The 19933-nt window shown below is 39.4% G+C and overlaps 1 protein-coding gene across 9 annotated transcripts in view; it reads right to left on the bottom strand.

Moving 5' to 3' along the window:
* RBM33 (RNA binding motif protein 33) overlaps positions 1-19933 on the bottom strand; it is a 102548-nt gene that overhangs the window by 24013 nt on the left and 58602 nt on the right. For 7 of the 9 annotated variants that reach the window (XM_040546139.1, XM_040546133.1, XM_040546134.1 and 4 more), the window contains exons 13-15: positions 18940-19188; positions 17849-18136; positions 9878-10516 (exon numbers count right to left, since the gene is read on the bottom strand). In XM_040546139.1, coding sequence (XP_040402073.1) covers positions 9878-10516; positions 17849-18136; positions 18940-19188 — 1176 coding nt within the window. Of the gene's footprint in view, positions 1-5248; positions 5767-9877; positions 10517-17848; positions 18137-18939; positions 19189-19933 lie in introns of those variants that run through there. The other 2 variants (XM_040546141.1, XM_040546142.1) reach the window with 1 other exon arrangement.

The following is a 19933-nucleotide window of genomic DNA, read 5'->3' as shown; positions in this document are numbered from 1 at the left end:
CACTCCTACCTCATTTGAAATCCACTTTTTCTTAAGGACTTGATTTATCTAATGATAATTTTTCATTAGCTCACATCCCCTCTTCCCCCCAGATTTAAACGTGTAGAAATAGAATGATTTATTCTAAGTCTTGATAAAGCACATTTTTCTTTCTTTTTTTTTTTCTCTACCCTTTTGGGATGTACTGGGCAACCCTAAATCCTTCAGCAATGAATCTGTTCGTCATCATGGCCTGCTTCATACAACCTGATGCACTGGAAGTGCTGAAACAAGGTAGAACAATTCTCAGCCTACCACAGCCCTATGCTAAGACCTGAGACCAATTGTTACAATTTCTGATTTTATAATGCAAATTTCCTCTGAAATCCTCTACAGATAGGTGAATTTCATCCTGTGTCTCCAAACCAATACACGGAAAATGTTTTTCAGTTATTGCCTACTGCTTAATTCCTGCATTACAAACCATTTTGACCTGCAAGCTCTGAATTCCCAACTTCTATATAAAAAAGGTCTACCTTCCTAAATTAACATGAAGCTAGGAAAGAGTTTCCTTGAATGAAACTTCATAGTTACTAGCCTAATTCAGGACTAATAAAAATACCTTTAGTAAGGGAGAGGAGTACTGTTCAGGGGAAATCACAAAAACTGTCTTTCAAATTTAAAATATCACAAGATTGCTAGCAGTGCCAAAACTACAAGTTAATTTCAAATACCGCAGATAATTAAACACTATTCAAAAGATCTAGGTAAAAGGATTCGATCTATATGGTGAACATTTTTTGAACTTTACTGTGTAAGAATCTGCGCCCTTTGATGAAACCACAGACTAATGAAAAAGAGAAGTTACGCCATTTGAAGGCCATGAATTTTAGAACCAGTTCCCCGATAGTAATCGGGGCTGTCTTCCAATATTGACACGCGCGCTCTCGCTTGTCAGTGCTGTGCATTCAAAAACATAAAGACCATTCTGCCAAGTACGAGATCACGAATCCTAACCCCAGAATCTTCTGATCCTGCCCAAATTTAGCAAGCTGAAGCCCTGCACTCCATCATAATCATTATGACAGTTTTGTAATGAAGACGAAGTTTATTTGCCACCAACATTAGCAGGACAAATTTATTTATAACAAACACCTTAAAATGTACTGATAAAACTGCCTATTGATAGTGTCAGAGCTTCCTGCAATTTGACAGATCAAATCTTATTTTCATTCTTAAACCCCATGAAGGAATGGTATCACCAACCTGCATTCTGTAGTGAGCAAATTGATTAATCCCCCTCTATAGAAATCTCAACTCTTGATTACACCTATCAGACGTTAAGCAGCATTATTCTAGAGTGACAACACTTGACAAATTCCCAAACCATTTTTCTCAGCCTTTGTGGCCCTGCTAGCTTGTATTAACCCTGATGAAAAATTAATTTTCCTTATCTTCTGCTAAACCCCAAAATCCAAATCCGCCAAACTGGCAACTCTTTCTGTAAAGGTATTATGAAAACCTCGAAAAGATTAATTGCATGTCTTCAGGTGACATTAAATTAATTTCTGTACTCGTGACAGACATTTGATACTCCGTACTGAGAGGACAGATAACATTGTCAGGATACACAGAAGGACAGTGGTGCGGTGTCCCAGGGCAGCCTCTTATGAATTCTCCTCTCGATAAGGCCATACTTCACTGTCATCGGCACTGTTAGGGATCTTGCAGCCCATAGACCTCACTGCACAGGTTTCTATTAACTACGACAATGCCGTGTCTATCCGTGTAATCTTTATAAAGCTAATTCAAAAAATCACCCAATAGGAAAAGGGATGTGCACGCCGGATAAAGCACTTAAAGGAAATAAACTCCGGGTGATTTGTGTAAAAATAACCCTGAGAAGGAAAATATTTTCATCTTTTCCCAGACGTACTATAAATCACATTCTCTGTAACACGATGAAGGCATGAATCTTGCAGGAAAATCTCAATCCAGAAACGTCTTGTAATTGACTTCTTCTATGAAAAACCCCTCATCTGCTACCAGTTTGAGTCAATATTTCTAGAAATGAGTACTTCTACAGTATCGCAGTAGTTAAGAGGAAAAAGCACCTACTAGGTTACTAAACTCATCTTCACTTCAAGGACAAGAACAAATTACTGTTTTCTTTCATCAGCTATATAGATTTTTATATGTAAACTTTTTTTTTCCTGTACTGCAATTGATTATCATCAAATAGACATCTACACAGACAGCTGTGATCACCACGTAACAGATAAAAGTAGTACAGCTAAAAACCATGGAAAGCAAGAAAGACTATCATGAAATATATGTGAATAATTTCTCATTACAATAATCAGAAATGTATATTAAAGGGAAATTCCTAATAATTAGCTGTTTCTCTTCAACTAGTGTTCCAAATATTTTACCACTGTGATACTGCCAATTGACAGACCGGGGACCAGAAAGCCTAACTGCCTAACCATTTGTCTAATACCCCACAAACCAGTAACATGGACAAGCACTGATTCTGAACAGATGAAAAATCTATTTTGTCTGTCAAATGCCAATAAGAAACACCTGGAAACCCTTTACTGAAAGGTCTTAGAAGGCTTTTAAAGTCTTTTTTTAAATTCAAGAACTGCAGTACTAAAAAAAACCCTCCTGCTCTCCAGCCAGGCTGCAATATGCTCCTCAATTAATAGACTCATTATTAATGACTGATTTAAGACACACTAATGGTATGGTTTTGACTTATGAGTACCTGCATCAGCCTACAGAACTGGCAGAACTACCAAAGCCTTCCCATTCACACCAGAAAAATGCCACTTTTGGTGCTGACCAGTGAGCTGTGGTTTATTTATCCCAGCCAAAAACTTTGGCATGAGGCAAACTTACCTCAAACAAGAGCACTCAGACTAAGCAGTAAATAAAATCCAGAAGTGGTTCAGTTCCCCTCCCATCAAAAAAAAGAACGAGACACCGTTAAGCTGCTTCAGTGAACCATGATTTGATGACAATCTTCTCTTCTAATGGTGCCTAATGGTGTACGGAGAGTCAGAACAGCAGAAGAAAACGCCTCAAAAAAAAAAAGCAGCTAATTCCATTTAATCCCATGTACTAACAGACTTCTTACCTTTAAGTATTTCCTCCTGCGTCTGAGAGAACTAAGATATGGAGAAGGACTGGCCAAAAGGCAGAGAAACCCAGCTGTGCTACGCTGGTTTCGCCAGCAGTAACAGAAACACAACTGATAAGATGCTGAATCATGATGTGTTTTTCTAGTACAAACATCCACCAGCCCATTACAAAAATATAAATGCTGTTCCAAAGCTGCAGCAAAGACAATAGAGGTCGTGGATGCCCCGTCCCTGGAGGTGTTCAAGACCAAGCTGGACGAGGCCCTGGGCAACCTGGTCTAGAGTGTGGCATCCCTGCCCATGGCAGTGGGGTTGGAGTTCATAAGGTCCTTTCCAGCCCAAGCCATTCTAGGATTCTGGGCTGGTCATGTATTTTACCCTAAGCACCACCTTCATTTTTACATTTCTGTCCACAAAATATAGCACCATAATGTAGATATCAAAAATATGTTTTTGAACTAAGCTTCCTGTGCCCCTATGCAGTTGTCACTACTCGTGTCCAGACTATTACACTGAAAACTGGACAGGCAGAGAAATCACCAAGTGAAACCACTTCTGTTTGAAAATACCAGTGATTCCGAAGCTGCCCATAGCTCCTCAATGAGCACTTTCGAGCTGGACACCAAGTATGTTACAGAACACCAGGACTGGCTATCAGAAATCAGTACAAAGGGAGCTTCCCTCATTTCCAGGTTCCTTTCTAGGTTCCTTTCTAGGTTCCCTACTTAATGCTCCCTGAAGCTTAAACCTACTGGCAATCCTTCCTGCGTGTTGCCCTAGGCTTCCTGCAGTCTTGGCAGGGACAAACTCTACATTCCCTCCATCTCCAACCACGGACAGCATCAGGATCGTCCCGACTCAGAGCCATCTCTGTATTAAAGGTCTATTCCAAACTGTCAAACCTGAAATGCCATTTAAAAGACATTTGTGACTTCTTGAACTATTAAACTGGACAAATCTGCATTTCTCCCCACCAAATTCATAGATTGCATTCAAGTAATTTTCATTTGAAAGCTAGCTCTTTGTTATGCACTTCAACGGTGTTACAGTTGCCTTTAGTCATTTCCCATCAGGAAAGGAGATGCTCCGTAACACCCAACATCGTATCAATATGAATTTCACACTATATAACACTTACGAGTGGCAGAAAAACTCTCCTTTGAGACTTAACAACAGTGACAAGCAATACCAAATGCCTTGCTTTCAGGGTATTCAGGAGGATGCCGCTCTTCTTCAACATACAATTTAAAAGCCTCCTGAGGAAAAGGACAAACTTGTTCTCCAGCCTTCAATAGGAAATATTTTATTGCACTTTGGTTCCAAGTTAACCACAGCAAAGCTAAATTCAATTTAGTTAGGTATCTTTCCCCCTTTTGAGGGTTTTATTACAAATCCATAAAAAGTACTGGCTGCATCTGGTTTGGCTGTCACCTCAAGTCCCTCTAGTTGCTGAGGGTGTCCACACGTGCCCTTACATTTCACTTGCCCAGTAGCTGAGAATGTCCCAAACAGCACAGGGACCTGCTTCTAAGTAAAGAACTGCCCCCGAGCCACCAAGTATTCTGTCTCTGTAGGGACCATCCTCATTGGAGGTCTGGGAGGACAGCTTGTTTTGAAGTATTTCATAAAAATACTATGCCTTTTTCATAACAGGAATACTACCTGACTTCCTTTTTTTTTTTTCCCCCTGATATTTGGAGGTGGAAATAAGAAATCCATGTCCATTTGTGAAATATTTCTAGAGAGCTATCTCGCAGGCTGCGGCAGGCAGAGTCCTTTTTCAATGACACTTGAATTAGTACTGCTGCAGAGGTCTCGCCCATTCTGACACACTCTAAGTGCTATCTGGACGTTCAGATATGATGGCTTCTACAGCTCCTTCTGTCTGCTTCCAATATGGACATTATCCACAGCTCCTTCAAATAGTGGGATGCGAATGAACTGCAATGCCATTCTCTAGTTTCTTAAAAATTCATTGCACTGTGTGTGGTGCCAGTTCCTGTGTTCTGTTTCTCACAGCTGGTAGGAAGGGCAGAGATCTCTCCAGAACTTGTCATGCAAACAAAAAAAATCTTGATGTTTGTAATTCCTGACATATTTAGAGGAAAGGCGCTATAGAGCTTTCAAGTCAAATATTTTTAATTGAACTTGAAACATACACATGCATGCAAACACAGGTACAAACATTAAGTGAAGGTGGTTGATACGGTTACATTATTAAACAAGAATCATCTAAATCAGTGTCTTTGTCCATATTTAGAACTCCACATTGACCTATTTCACTTCTCAGTTACTTGAAATAAGAATGAAGTTGTCTATCTTCCATTCCCATTTTTCTTTTTACAATCCAAGGACAATTTTGTAACAGACTTTTCAAACAAGACTTGCCAATACTTTCTTCAAGCTTTTCAGATGAAGCATCTCAGGTTTTCATGATTAAGATCACTAATAAGATAATGTTGCTTTTAATCCGATAGGCAACACTGAGATTTTTATGTAGTTTACAGATATATGAAACAAGCTCATTGTGCGGCTTTCCACAGAGACAAAGATTGGTGTGTTCTTGTTGCAGCGTAAGAAATCAGCATTTTCAGGCCTTTGGGACAGACATATATCACTTTAACCATGGCAGACCATTTTCTGGCTAGAGAAAAATCATCCAACAACAACATAAGATGGCTGTAAGATACAGAGATTTTAAGACTTTATTACCGTTTCCCAAAGAACCTCAAAGAAAAATGAAAAGTATGTTCAGCACCCACTCCATAAAACCTTCAGATATTTAAGGTCGTATTTGGTACAAACCTGTTCTTCCGGGACTAAAGACACTCCTAATATACTGACTTTGGGAATTCAGCTGCGCTTCATACTGGAACTATTTGCCAACGGACTTGTTGCAAAGCCCAGGAGACCACCACGACAGCCAAGGTGTCAGAAAACCTGACCTATCCACAGGTAGTGATGGGTATGACTGCTCAAAAACAGTTAGGAGATCTTCAAAATGAGAAAGCCACAAAGAGAGAAATATTTTTTCCCCATGTCTCTTGAGGTAAAATACTAACAGTCATAAATTCAAATTGCAACAAAAAGCATGGCTTGGTCACTAAGAAAAATCTCCTAACCGTACACATTAACCACTGAAGTAGATGGCCCAAGAAATCTCTATAAACGAGGTCTCAGAAAAAAAGGCTGGACAGATCCATCAGGAGTGCTATGAAGTTCGCCCCCCTTCAAGGCGGAACAAATTATTTCTCTGGTCCTTTCATCCCTATTTTCTGTAAAAAGATTTATTAGGGTGTCTCTTCCTGATGAAAAACATCCTACAACCTCATTTAGTTTATTCTTATGCAGATACTTAGGACTGAGTTCAGGCTCCTTTCCAAGGAGCCAAGCGTAGCTCAGACTTTTTCTTAGTAAAACATGCTAGTATCAATACTCAGCATGTATGCTGAATGATTCCTGGAAAGGATGAATTGGAAGACAGGCTACACAGCAACCATAAAGCAGATCGGATCTATCAAAAGACTTTGGGGCTTCCATGAAAAAACAAAATCAGAATTCATCTGCTAAACTCTTTTTTCCAGGAGTATAACATTTAAAGGAGTAATTAATACGGTAAACTATTCACTGTACTGCCATTCCCGCATAAATTAAAGAAGTACTAGAAAGGGATGGGCATATCTAGTGGTTGGTTTTTGTTTTTCCTGGAGAAAAAAAAGGCAATTTGTTAAAAAAATCATTAAGTATGGTACCTAACATGTATCACCTTGATATGCGGATTTAGTCTGACATAAAGGAAATTCTGAATCATTTTCTACCTCCCTTTTCTTTAAGTACAAGCCGCCATAAATGAAGGTATCTTATGCATCAGATAAACTGGAGAAATTAACATATTTCTTAGGATTTAATTAGTAATTCTTACAATTAAGTAAAAATAGTTAAAAAGTAAAATCCTCTCAAGAGAGGATATCATAGGAAGAGATTAGAAGCTCTTTCACCTTAAGTAACAAGAATTATTTTTATCTGGAGGTCAGAGATCCTCAATAGTACTGCAATGTCCAGCAATACAAGTATGTATAATTAAAAGCTTAGACTGGGAAAGATACTGCCTTCAAGAAAATAAACCATTTTGCCACATAATAAACCCTTCTCTTCTGGTGTACAGAATTTGTACACCGTAAATGTCACCAGTGCACTCAGTACATCTCCCTACCTGTTAAATAACAAGGCGCCAGCAACAAATCATCATTTGATCCTGTTCTACTGATGGTCCTACTGCACCCTGGGGAAACCTCCTTGCCACCAGCTCCTGTTTCAGGTTAATTTGGCCTAGGACAGTTTGTATGGGTCTGGCATCAAACCGACCAGCTCCTCTGCTGCCAGCTCTACTATCGTGCTGTACCACGGCTGGCAGGCTGAAAGAGAAGGGACCTTCTAAGTCTGTACCAGCCTGAATGAAGAGCTTCAGAAAAGGACCCGCATTGTGTCTAATCACAAACCATCTCACTTGGACATGGCTCTTAAAAACTGTGCTGCACAAAAGAGCTCTAGAAAGGAAAAAGGGTACAAGTGATTAGACTCGAGAGCAACAGCAGGGCTGCTTAACTGCAGGATCAAGTCAATGCATATAGATAAGAGATACCCAAGCATCCCTTTGGCCAAAGGAAGGGAATTACAGGAAACACGAACTAATGCTAAGGAAAATAGCTAGGAAAAAAAGAGATTTGGCTTTTCCTTTACATTTAGGGTTGAGGGAAAAGGAAGCAGGTGGCAAAGCTAAACATGAGAGCACAAAACTAAATGCGATGTGATCTTTATGGCAGAGTCCACAGCTTTTAATCCTTCTTTAAAATCCTGTCAAAATAGACAAGATTGCACACCCTCCCTGTTTTTTTCCTCGTGTGGTTCAGAAATGAAGTCATATAGATTCAGCCTGTCACTAAATGATTAAAAATTAACTAACTATCTTGACCAATGTTAAACAGCTAATTGCAACGCTTGCTCTTATTCTTCCATAGTTGGAAGGAAAATTTTCATGACTTTATGAAAAAAAGCAGAAAAGGCTACATGTAAAGAACCTGCTTTACCTTGGTAGTAACACCTCAGTAGCTGAAAGTTAAGGACAGAACAAATCTGCTTGAATATACACCAAAAGAGAGGTTCCACGTGCATTTAGTGAAGCTAATTGCTCTTGCTTACCAAGAAACTCATCTGAAACAAATCATTTATGGTTTCCTGACACAGAGCGTTATAATAAAAACTACTGCATTACAAATGCCAGTGTGGGCACTGATAACCTTTGTTATGAAGAGCTGTATACAGCGGTGACTGGCATTGTTTTATTTCACCACATAATAAAAGAAGTCGTGCATGATTGCTTTATTTAATTGGAATAACAAACCTGCTGTACCTCTCACAGAGCACTGGGATTCCTGCAGACATATCTATGTGTAACTATTTTCAGCCCAAGAGAAAAATTCTTTTTAAACCTTTTGAACTTTCTTCTGCACTTGTTACCATGTCAGAGGAATTACACATCCTAAGGTTGTTGTCAACTCTACTTAGTCAACAAGGTCCTTTATGTTAGTATTTTGAAAGATCACATGGTCATTATGCAATTCAAAATTTCAAGCATATTTGTTTTATGAGCTGTAGAAAAATATTTATAAAAAGTAATCCAGGCGTTGGCATTTTGATTTCCTCCATATTTCTATAGATTAAAGCTTACCAATGAGGCTTTCTTGAGCCCATTAACACAGTATATTCACTTCATTACAGACTTATAGCAGTTCTGCAAGTTCCCTTAATTAATGTTCTTAATTATTTAAGAAACTCCCCCCCCCCCCGCCAACATCTCCAATGTATCACAGCATTAAACATATCACATCCTTCTTTCCTCCTCAGCATAGAACTCAAGGACAGATTGCACACTGGCAACCATCACCTCACTGCATCCCTTTGCATCAGTTTCTTCAGAGCCCTACCAAATTAACCTGTCTTTTCCATTAAGACAGAAGAAATCTGGTCTAGATGCTTTCTAACCAACCCCCCAGATCTTAAGTATGCACGCTGCCATCAAGACCAGCATTGAGAGTCATCCACAACACCGGTGCTCAGGGGACACTCTACAAATAATAGACCCCTCATCAAAAGATAAGGAAATCTCATTTAGATGCAGAAGTGAAATGGTGATGTTTTAAACCCAGCCTCTCACAGAAAACATCCCTCTCCGACATACTGCTTAAGTTAGTTTCACAACACGCTTCCCAAGAAAATAAAGCCAATCTTCCCTTGGGTACAGAAACCACACCAATGCCAGTGCTGGCACACAACTAAATTGTGCGGCTTCAAGTAACGAATAAGCAGCGCTTAGCTTTTTAACCGAGCCTAGAAAACAGGTCCACAAGTCCTTTCTGCTAACCCATTATTAGACTTACCAACCTGAAGCAAAATGAACTGAGTTGAGGAGTCCCTGAGACTCAAGTTACAAAGAATTTAAAAGAAAGAAGTGTTATTTTAGATAACAATGTGATAGTGATAACTGCCTGGCAGTAAAGCATTAAAGAAAACATACACTTCTGAATAGCTAATAACTTACAGTTCTGAAAATCTAAAATACGGATTGTGAAGTCTGCTAAAGCTGCTACTTCCCTCTTCATTTTGGGCCCATTTTTTATTTTGGGATTACACAGAATGAAACACACAAAAACAAACCATGACGACAGACACACACAAGACGAGCCTTGGAAACTTACCCCTCCTGACAACTTAATCACCCTGACTTTGCTGCCGACATGGGGCCCATCTCCACTACCACTGTTTGTCCGCTGCATGACAGTCCTTTTCACGCCAGGTTTCAGTTCCTGGGGCCTTGCTTGTACCGAAGCCACTCTAGCAGTCTGTGGTGAGGGCAGCGGTGCTGCAGCAGGTTTTGTCTGCGATATTTTCTGCGCTGCCTGAGGCTGACTTGGAGGTACTGTTCTGGTCTGCCTCAGCTGTTTCACTGGTTTCAGCTGCTGTCCTTGATACTGCATATTGCTCCCAACCTGTGGGTAATCTGTGTGTTTGGGCTGGACATTTGGAACTACCATATCTTGCTTTTTAACAAGAAGTCTGTTTTTCACATTTTGCCTGGTCTGTAAGCCAGAGTGGGGTATGTAAGGGCTGCCGTTGGTGGGGAACTCAGAAGAGTCGTCCTCCTGCTGCATGTAGGATTGCTGCGTAGAAGGTTGCTGCTGCTGCTGCTGCGCCAGTCTTTCAAGCAGTTCTCTCTTCCTAGCACCAGCCTGCTGCTGCCGTCTCAACTCCTTTTGTTTCAGAATTTCTTCTCTTAAACGTTTCTGCTCTTCTATCTTCAAACGGTACAATCTAGTTTCTTCATCTTCATCTGGATACTACAAAGGGAAACACAGATTAATTCATAAAATTCTCAATATATGCCCAGTTTGGTCAAAATAACATTATTTTGTTGTTTTAGAAGATGTGATAATGGCCTAACTCTCCGTAGAGCTTCTGAAATTATCCCTGACACCAAGCAAAGGCTATCAGTAGAGCATATCCACAAATATGATTTATTTGCTATTCATTAGAGACAAACAACTCAAATCAGGTTTAGGACTTAGATATACTACTTCCTAGACAGTTAAAAAAAAATAAAAGCTGTGATACCAGTTAGGAAATCTTATCATAATACTAAAAATGAAGTCTTACAAATTGGAACTCATTTAGAAGTTTCTAAAACCAATTAAACTATTAATATAATTTGAGATATCAAAATATGTTTCAAATGGAAAGTAACAATAAGAAGGCAACCCACTGTCACACAGGTTTTATCTTGCTCTTTTCTGACAAACTAACAAAAGGTAGGGTGGTAAATGACCTGAAAGGCCCTGATTAGAACTATTGATTTTTCTCACAGAATTTTCAGCCTGATCTCAAACTCATTTGTCACACAATAATTGGTTATAATGAACAGCACAAGTCAATCTCTCTGACCTTGAACTCATGCACTCTCTTCAGAATCAAAATGTTGCCAAAAGCAGTGTTGGAATATTAATGGTATATAGAGAATGCCTTTAATATTCCATCCCTAGACCCTTCTGAAAGTCTTATACATTGTTAAATAACCTTTCTAAAGATTATTCAACTTTGGCACAACGGGTTCTTACGAAAAGCTATAAAAAAATAGACAAGAGCCAGGAAAAAGTAAATTCTCATCATCCTGGAAAAGAAATCAAGCTGCTTATGATACAAATATATGCATTTTTTAAAGTTACAAAGCATACCTTTTCATTAGATGCATTTTATTTTCAACAGTTTAAGATATTAAGTTAGAGACTTATAGAGACCACTTACAAATGCTAATGAGCACAGAATTCTCTAGATAAGATCCATTAATCACCCCTAACAGGCGCTCAGAGTAATAATACTTTGCATTTTGGTAAGTTACAGCATAAACAACGTTAGAACACTTCTCAAAAACTGAATCTGTGATTTACAGTAATTTACGTTGCAGTAACTGGGGTGCAATATCTTGTCAGTACAAATGGCTTTTTTTGTCTTCCTTTTTAAACACATGCATACCCAAGTGTACAATAATAAATTTTGGTGTTTGAGCGCTTTTATCTCCGGTACATCACAGAATCTCCAACGCAAAGGAACAAACAGCAGAACAGATCCAACCAGAAAGTTGATCCACAGATATAAAAGCCCGGTAGCATTTGTATTCATAGAATCCAGGTGCACAAATCCTGAACGCTTGTCTCCTCCAGATATAACTGCTCCTTTCCTAAGTAGCTGCATGTCTCAGAGTACAAGTCTAGCCTAAACAATGACTAAAATAAGACTTCAACAAAAACAGATTTATTTATTTATTTATAAATATGGGCTATAGTTTTGGGAGGAGTCCAAACACCATCCTTTTTAGGACAATGCTTCATAAACCACAAGGTTCTGATCTTCCTCAATACTTTTCAGAGTATGATTGCAGTAATAAATGACTGATCACTGTAACGACTAGATTACAGGTCTTTGTTGATAGACGGCAACAGGAACACACTTCTACAAATTAAAATGTGCAGGGAAGTCAAGTAGTTAATCTTGTACTGAAAGCTGGAGGTGCTGGATTATAGTCTTAAACACCAAAAACAACAACAAAAAAATCCACGTGACCCTTAAGAGACAGAGAAAAAAGATAAGACTAAGTATATCTTGCATAGGATGAGAAAAATAAGATAAGCTCCAGATAGGAGGACGATGTGCTGTTATGCAGAACCTGACGTTACGAAGTTTTCAGTCAGTTTCAGAGACAGTAAATATGCTGTTCAAGTTGTCCAAACAGAAAATCTGTTCCACTTAATGAATTATTTTATTCACTCGCTTTGCTTTAGATCAGAGTATTCTGTATTTTATCTAAATGGGTCTGACAGATGCCAGTGAGCCAGTACCAAGTGTACCTCTGGAGGTAGCACTGCATTTTTTTTCTCTTTATGATCAACTGAGGGTGTCAATACTAGCAAAAGCCTGCAGAAGACAGGGCTTTTCTATCAGCTGTCCTTTATCATCAGGGAACTATCTGCTTGTATTATCATCTAACAAGTTCTGAAAGCCTTGGAAGATACAGATCCCGATCTGGTAAGTACAAAACACCAACTCAAAGGCTACACGTAAGCAGTGCAGAGATGTGTGTTTTATGGTGCATTTAAATGGGTCTTACCAGCAGACAAGAACGGACATCCTGAGGGACTCCGATCAACATGTCCGTGCAGAACCCCGCGGGCAGATTTCAACTGCACTAGCATTAAACACAAAAGACAAGTGGCAAACTCTATTACCAACACATAAGAAGTTCAATGAATGCTCAGTAGAATCTTCAGGCTACTCTATCTCAAACATAATCTGAAATTTTCCTTTCAGAAGCTTAATATTTGGTAAGTTAGTAAGGTTCCTACAAAGTCAATACGAAGTCATTCTCTTCTTAAAAGGTGAGCTTTGAAATGAAGGGCCAAGAGCTCTGAGGTTTTATGACAATTGCAAATCAGATGCTTAATAGGCTACTGACATGGCCTAAATCCTTCATCTCCACAAATGAGTTGCTATTACTGTTAAGTTCTCAGTAAAATACCCTTGCAGCTAGAGGGAGACTATATGATATAAAGACCCTGTGATCATTAGCAAAGTATTTGCACTGGGAGTCAGTTCTAATTGTTATTAGTTGGGGAATGACCCAACAGCACGGATTCAGAATGGGTAGCAAACTCCTCCCCAGGATGAAAATAGGGGTAGTTAAATCCTCTGCCTCTTGGCTCTGAAAGCATCTCTTCCCCTACATTGTACGTAGCTTCATCAGACAGAACAAGCAAGACAGCACACTGAATCAAGATGGAAATGGTATGCAATGACTGCTGCTAATGATTTTCATCCTATTAGTTTAATAACCCCAGCACAGACTTCTTCACAAGCAGTTGCACTGCCAAAAGAAAAAAAAATAAACATTTTGCCAAAAAAATAGCAACTGGAAGAAAGTAGACATCCGTCAAAGATATCATGAATTTCACAGCTCGTATTTGGGGGTTTAATACGAAAAGCAACATTATCTGTAGGAGAAGAAGCAGAAAAACTTGGAGTAGCCTTTTCTCTAGATAAACCAGATGTGTCACCCTTTTCCTGTAGAAAATTCTACAACATGAAGAAATGGTGTACATAAAAGGAGGAGCCAGGTGGAATACAAAGTAAAAGAACAAAAAGTACAAGCACAAAGCCAGAGAAGCAAAGCAGTTCCCTTAGTGTTATTTTTATTGTCTTTTTTTTTCCTGTTCGTTTGTTTTTGCTGTTGTTAAATGCAGATTCTCATCTGTCTGAAAAGTTCTTGAGCACAATATATTTAATTGTGGTTTGGAGGGAAAACCAAGCCTTAGCTACAGGTTTTTCTTCTGCCTTAAAGGTTCATAGGTTTTAATGGAAAGTGCCAAAATAAGAAGTTATAGGCTGCCATTCTGAGTCTAGCTCAAGAGCAGCAGTAAGAAAAGCAGCAGACTTTTGTAGGATAACTCAGAATGGCACTGTTGAGGAAAAGACAGCAAAGACACGCTCTAAAACAAATTACAATAGAAAGTATAACGTCTCGAGTCCTCGTACCAGTAGTTTGCTTCTCATATAGTGAATTCAAAACAATCACTTTTGTGGTTGTGGGTTGGTGGTTTTTTGTTTTTTAGTTGTTAGAGTTAAATGCAGAGCCGTAAGAGGTGGATACTGACGTTCTCTGGCTTGCAATGAAGGATGAAAGAACAAAAAAAATCATGCAGCCAGGCTCACTTGTTTCCCTCAGTAAAACTGGCACAATCAAAATTGTTTGAACTGCAGCATATACACAAATCTGTTAATTCAAGAGGTTATTTTTCCCCATCAATTATAATATTAGAAACAAAACAGGCTAGAAGCACTTGTCCAAAAATTCGTAACAATTCTTCATAAAAGGTAAGGACGGATCCAAATTACATCATTTGGCTGCCGGGGTTCAATAGACAGTTAAATAAACGTCACACATTACTAATGACAGGGGCTCCTAAACCCTATGAAGGTATGAATCATCCTACAAAACACAGGCAGAGTACATCTCAGAAAAACAGAAAATTAAGAATGAGATTATATATAACTTTGAAAAGCACACTGCCCTCTTATGATCTTCTATCTGGAAAAATACCACTGGAAAGAATCACAAAGCACAAAGACAGGAGGCATTATTTTTAAAATTTGGAAGTCAAACCTACTCAAGCTGGAGAAAACAAATTAAAACGTACATTTTTGTCAGGTAATTAACTTCCAAAAAAGCAGATTTAGAAACATTTTCTTAATAATCACCTGAATTTGCCCGATATTGAATATTTTCTATACTCCAAGTCTTATAAAAAAACAACATAAGACCCAACAAAAATCCAACTCCAAAGTTCACTGGATTTGGAAGAACAGAAGGGTTGCCTTTAAGGATACCAGGGATGTTATCTGCAATATAAGTGGTGATAATCAGTAAACCTCTGATTGTGCAATGGTTTACGAATATCTCTCCTGTTCTGAGATCCAATATCTCATTTCTTCTAAAAAGCTTCACATCACCTTTCTACATTTTTCCTGCCCTTTTTTTAAACTTTAAAATGCTTAATGTTGCCTTAATTCCTCTCATCCTAAACTGACCTCAACACGAGCAGAATGAGACCCGCAGTCACTACCCATTTCTCTCAATTTCATTGTCTCTTTGTTATTCTCCCAGACATAAACTTACATGTCCTCGGTCTGAAAAATCATTCTGACAGAGGCACTTAAAGGTCGATATTTTCCAGCTGCATAGGAACAAGCATACTATTCAGAAAGTTCACACAGTTTTCAGTCTTCTAGTCACTCAGGTTGCAATCCTTTATATATCTATTTGGAAGATGAGGGAAAACCTTTAACAGCCAATATTGCTATTTTTCGTGCTTCCTGAATGATAGGGCATTCATAAACGTGGCCATTGGCTCTTAAGGAAGACGGATGCAGAAAAAAAGTCTTAATTTTCCAGTTGAAGACACTTGCAAAATAACCTGCCCAATTCAGTTATGAGCCAGACAGCTAGAAAAAATGGCAGAATTTAACTCTTTCACCTTCACAGAAAGCCTAAAACAGCACAAAGTTTGCTAATTAGAAGAAAAATACACAAAAGACTGGAAAACATTACAATTTGCCTTAAGGAGGGGATGTAATAACCTACATTACAAAAATAGCAGAGAAAATAATTAAGTGCTTGGAAATGAGAGCTACTAGTACAGCAATCCTCAGTTTGTAAACTGAGGATGAGTGTCACCAGTGAACACGACCACCACAGTGGCACAGCTGAAAAGGGACAATGTTACTGCACTGTAGCATAAGGCTCTCTTTTGGGTCCACTTTGAAAATAGAAGTGTTCTAATCTGTGCGTGCACATTCACGTAAGTACTTGCCAAGTGTACCTACAAAGGCTTTACTTTTATGGTTATCAATAGGAAACACTACAGAGACGCATCAATTTTTCAAGGGCAACTTTTTTTTCCTCCTGTTTTACAAAAAAGCAACTTGTGTGAAATAGGTATCACAAACTCCTTTCAAAGATAGCAGTTTTACCATGGAAATGAAAAGAAAGCTTGACTTGTAGAACCAAGAAATCACGAGTTGGATTAGATGGTCTTAAAGTTACAGGTTTGTTAGGATATGTGTAATATTTAAAATGGAAAGAACAAGATAACTGCACTGGTTATTTTATTCCATTTGATTAACAGGAGTGAAAAATAGTTCATTTTTCCAGACACTGACAGAGATATTTCAGGACTAATGTCTTAAGTTCCAAATGGCTGAAACATGAAAAAACTATAAAGTGCTTTAGATGGGGAGGCCTGTAACTGCTTTGCATAGGCCTTCAAAACTTACCTTTACTGTTGGCCTGAAAGACAGATTGACTTGGATTATTCCAAGAGACTGAACCGAGGTGAAGGAGATTACTTAAGCAATTTTTTTTTTTTAGAAAAGATCACAATTAAAAGGTTTTTTTTTTTTATATTCCCACTGAGAAGCAAGTCCAGAAGAGATCAAGCACTGCCAGCTACGGGTTTCTTTTGTGCCACATTTGCGAAAATTAGGGATGGTCATAATAATTCAAGAACGAGATGAGAAGCTAATCGCCAGCAGCTTAAGGGGAAGAAAGTATTACCACAATTAAAGCTTTCAAAAGTTGTTGAAGGAAACCTGGTCCTTGAGACAAGTTTCATGGGCAGCTGAACTATAAAGATTTACAGTTTTGTTCCGAATAACCTCACATTCAGGAATTGTACAGGGTGCATTTAACCATCACGTTCCTCTGGCACTTCCTGACATTCAGTATTAACAATATCATCAGTGCAACCCTACCTACTCTCTCACACAGTGCTCATGTCAAGTCTTCTCTAACTTCCAGGAGAACCTGTGCAGCAAAATGTCCCCTGTTCACCATGCATGACCCAGGGGAGACCAAAAACCTGTATCTCATTTTCTGATTGTGCAGAGTACCAGCAGAGCAAACAGCATCTTTTTGTCCAAAATGGAAAATCTGAGAGCATCTCCTATTTTCCTTCATGCAAAAAGGGTATATGAAAAAGATTTTCTTCTTCTTCAAGAAGAAATTCCATGGGCAATACAGCTGCAATTTCCTTCAGGAATGCTCAAGACCCTAGAGTAGAGTGGGCAGTCTAAGGGAAAACAGCATGAGGAAGAAAAAATGGCTATTTAGGGAGGTATAAGGCATATAGTAACACAGAAAATGGAAGAGAAGAGGTTTTCTAACCCAGAAAGAAGTACTTACCTGGAAGGGGAAGAAAAAAAACAAACAGACAAAAAAAACAACACAAGCCAACCGACCGTAAACCTGCAAGATACAAAATGGGCACAATGGGTATCTCAGAGACTTGTATCATTGAAGAAGTTCATGCAACCTCTGCTTTGTCACAGTAGGAATGACTCCTACACCTGCAAAACAGGATCACCAGGGCCCTGACAACCTTTCAGAGTTTTTTTTTTTTTATTTTGCTCAATGGAAACTGTCTGAGAGCACAACTCAGAAGGGAGGCCTCTAGTGGCAGCAAAAAATGTTGGGTGAATACTATGTTAGATATGCTTACAGTTCACAAGTCAGACAAGAAAAGTTTAAAATGGGTTTTCTTTTAAAAAATGGCAAAAAAGAGCCTCACCTCTGGTTCAGATTTGACTTCTGGTTTTGCTTGGGCCACTGGTGTGATCGCTTTAGCTTTCATCTCAGTCCGTCCCTGTGAGTTTCCAACACCAGCTACAGTCTTGGTGGCAGACACTGTGCTGGTAATGGGTTTGACCTGAGCAGCTGGGGTAGAGGTTCGCCTGTTGTTGCTCACTTCCAGAGCATGTGACGGTGCTATTGGCAGCTCCCGCAAGTTACTATTTCTTGGAGCAGTCGGCTGTAGCTGCTGATTTGGACGCTTGACAATATTTTGTGAGGGTGTGTTCTGAAAAGCAGAAAGGAAAAAAATGCAGATATTTCTACCCCAAACCAGACTGAAGTGTTCCCCGTTTTAGATTTTCATGACTTGTTTGCCAACAAAAAAAACACTTTTCAAAGAGGCGCTGTGTTTTCAATGTAAGTATAAAAATAAAAACATTAACTTTTTTTTTTTTAATTTACAGCAAAACCGAATCTCATTCATTTAACATCTTTCTCAGAAATTGGCTTCACTGTGATTTATTTTCCTAATTAAAATGATTCTTCTGAACTACAGTCACATTGACTTGAGCACTGCCATGGACTGTTGTGCCACCCCAACCTGCCTAGTGGCAGAACGTGCTGGACTGGAGCAAATTCACAAGACGTGAGTGATACCATCTTAACCAGAATGCTTATTCACAGTGCTACTGAGAGGCCTTCAGATTGAAGGATGGTGTCAGAGAACTGGGCTCCTACACAGTCACAGGCTACCAGCAGTTTTAAATATGATCATGCAACTGCCCTCCCCTCCCTCCCAAACCCTTTACTGTCAATTCTTGGGCAACTATGTCATCTTTTATTGGAGTCGGATCACAAAAAAATACAATGAGAATTGGACTAGGAAAAAAATATAAATGTACTATTTATTGATATAGTTATAAAATGAGCAAAGTAGAAAAAGAAGCAAAAAATGATGAAAGAAAGGGACAAAGCAGAAAAGGCATAATGAGACCGAAAAACTATGGTGGTAAGTTTTGAAACACGTGTTTACATGCTTATTACCCATGCGGAGCTAAGAGAGAGAACGCTGATGGAGGTGGTACTCACATGTCTTGGCTTCATCGGACCCTGCCGCTGCTGACACTGCATCCTGTTGTTATTTGGCTGCTGCTGCGTGGCCTGCATGTGAGGCCTGAACTGTGGCTGGTTCATGGGCATCAAGGGCTGTGGTGGTCCTTGGAGATGATGGTGGTGTTGCTGCTGCTGCTGCTGGTGATGGTGCTGTTGCTGCTGCTGGTGATGGTGCTGCTGAGGCTGAGGCTGTGGCTGAGGTTGCAAGGGTGGATGCAAAGGACCCTTTGTATCAAGAAAGATTATTTGTTTTTAGTTTCAAGGTAGTAATCTCTGCAAAAGTAGCTCCAGTCTCACAAGTCCTCAAAACATTTGTGAGCAGCTATCAATCAGGCTAAACCAAAAACACACTGATTAAAAAACAGATTAACAGAAGCTGCACAAGGTAGTTCTATGCTTACGCCTGAGTAAGACAACAGCTGAATTGGGAAAACGGCAAACGAAAGGCCTTCTGCTCTCTTTCTTTTCTGTTTAATGACTTAAACACTGTTCTTTCTCTTCCTCCACAAAACACAGAAGTACATAGAAGTCTTCATGGCTTCCCCACATTCAAAACCCAGACACCATGAAAAGACCCCGAACACCCAATCATGCAGGGCCCTCTCCATCACTCGGCACAACCCCAGAACATTTACCCACTTCAAGCAAGCAGCTCAGCTTCCCCTCGGGCAGCAGGAGGCCCCAGCTCCCCGCTGAGCTCTGCGGCTGAGCAGCAGAGGGCGCTCCGGCCCTGCCGGTGGCCCCGACCAGCTGGGCAGCGGGACAGCTCCTTGCCTCCGAGGAGCTAAAGCAACTTAAGGAGTTACGTGACACTGAAACTTCTGATTCCATTAACTGTGAAGTGTTTTTTGTAACCCTATTGTAGAGACATGGCTGGGGTACAGACTGCTATTGGAAATGAGTTAGTGCTGGCCACCGAAGAAAAAAAAAATCACTTTTTCCGACAGAGTAATAAGCACTATATATAAAT

This window comes from Cygnus olor, chromosome 2 (assembly GCF_009769625.2).
Source record: "Cygnus olor isolate bCygOlo1 chromosome 2, bCygOlo1.pri.v2, whole genome shotgun sequence".
In the NCBI taxonomy this organism is placed as follows: Eukaryota; Metazoa; Chordata; class Aves; order Anseriformes; family Anatidae; genus Cygnus; species Cygnus olor.
This window is presented reverse-complemented; position numbering and strand designations above follow the sequence as displayed.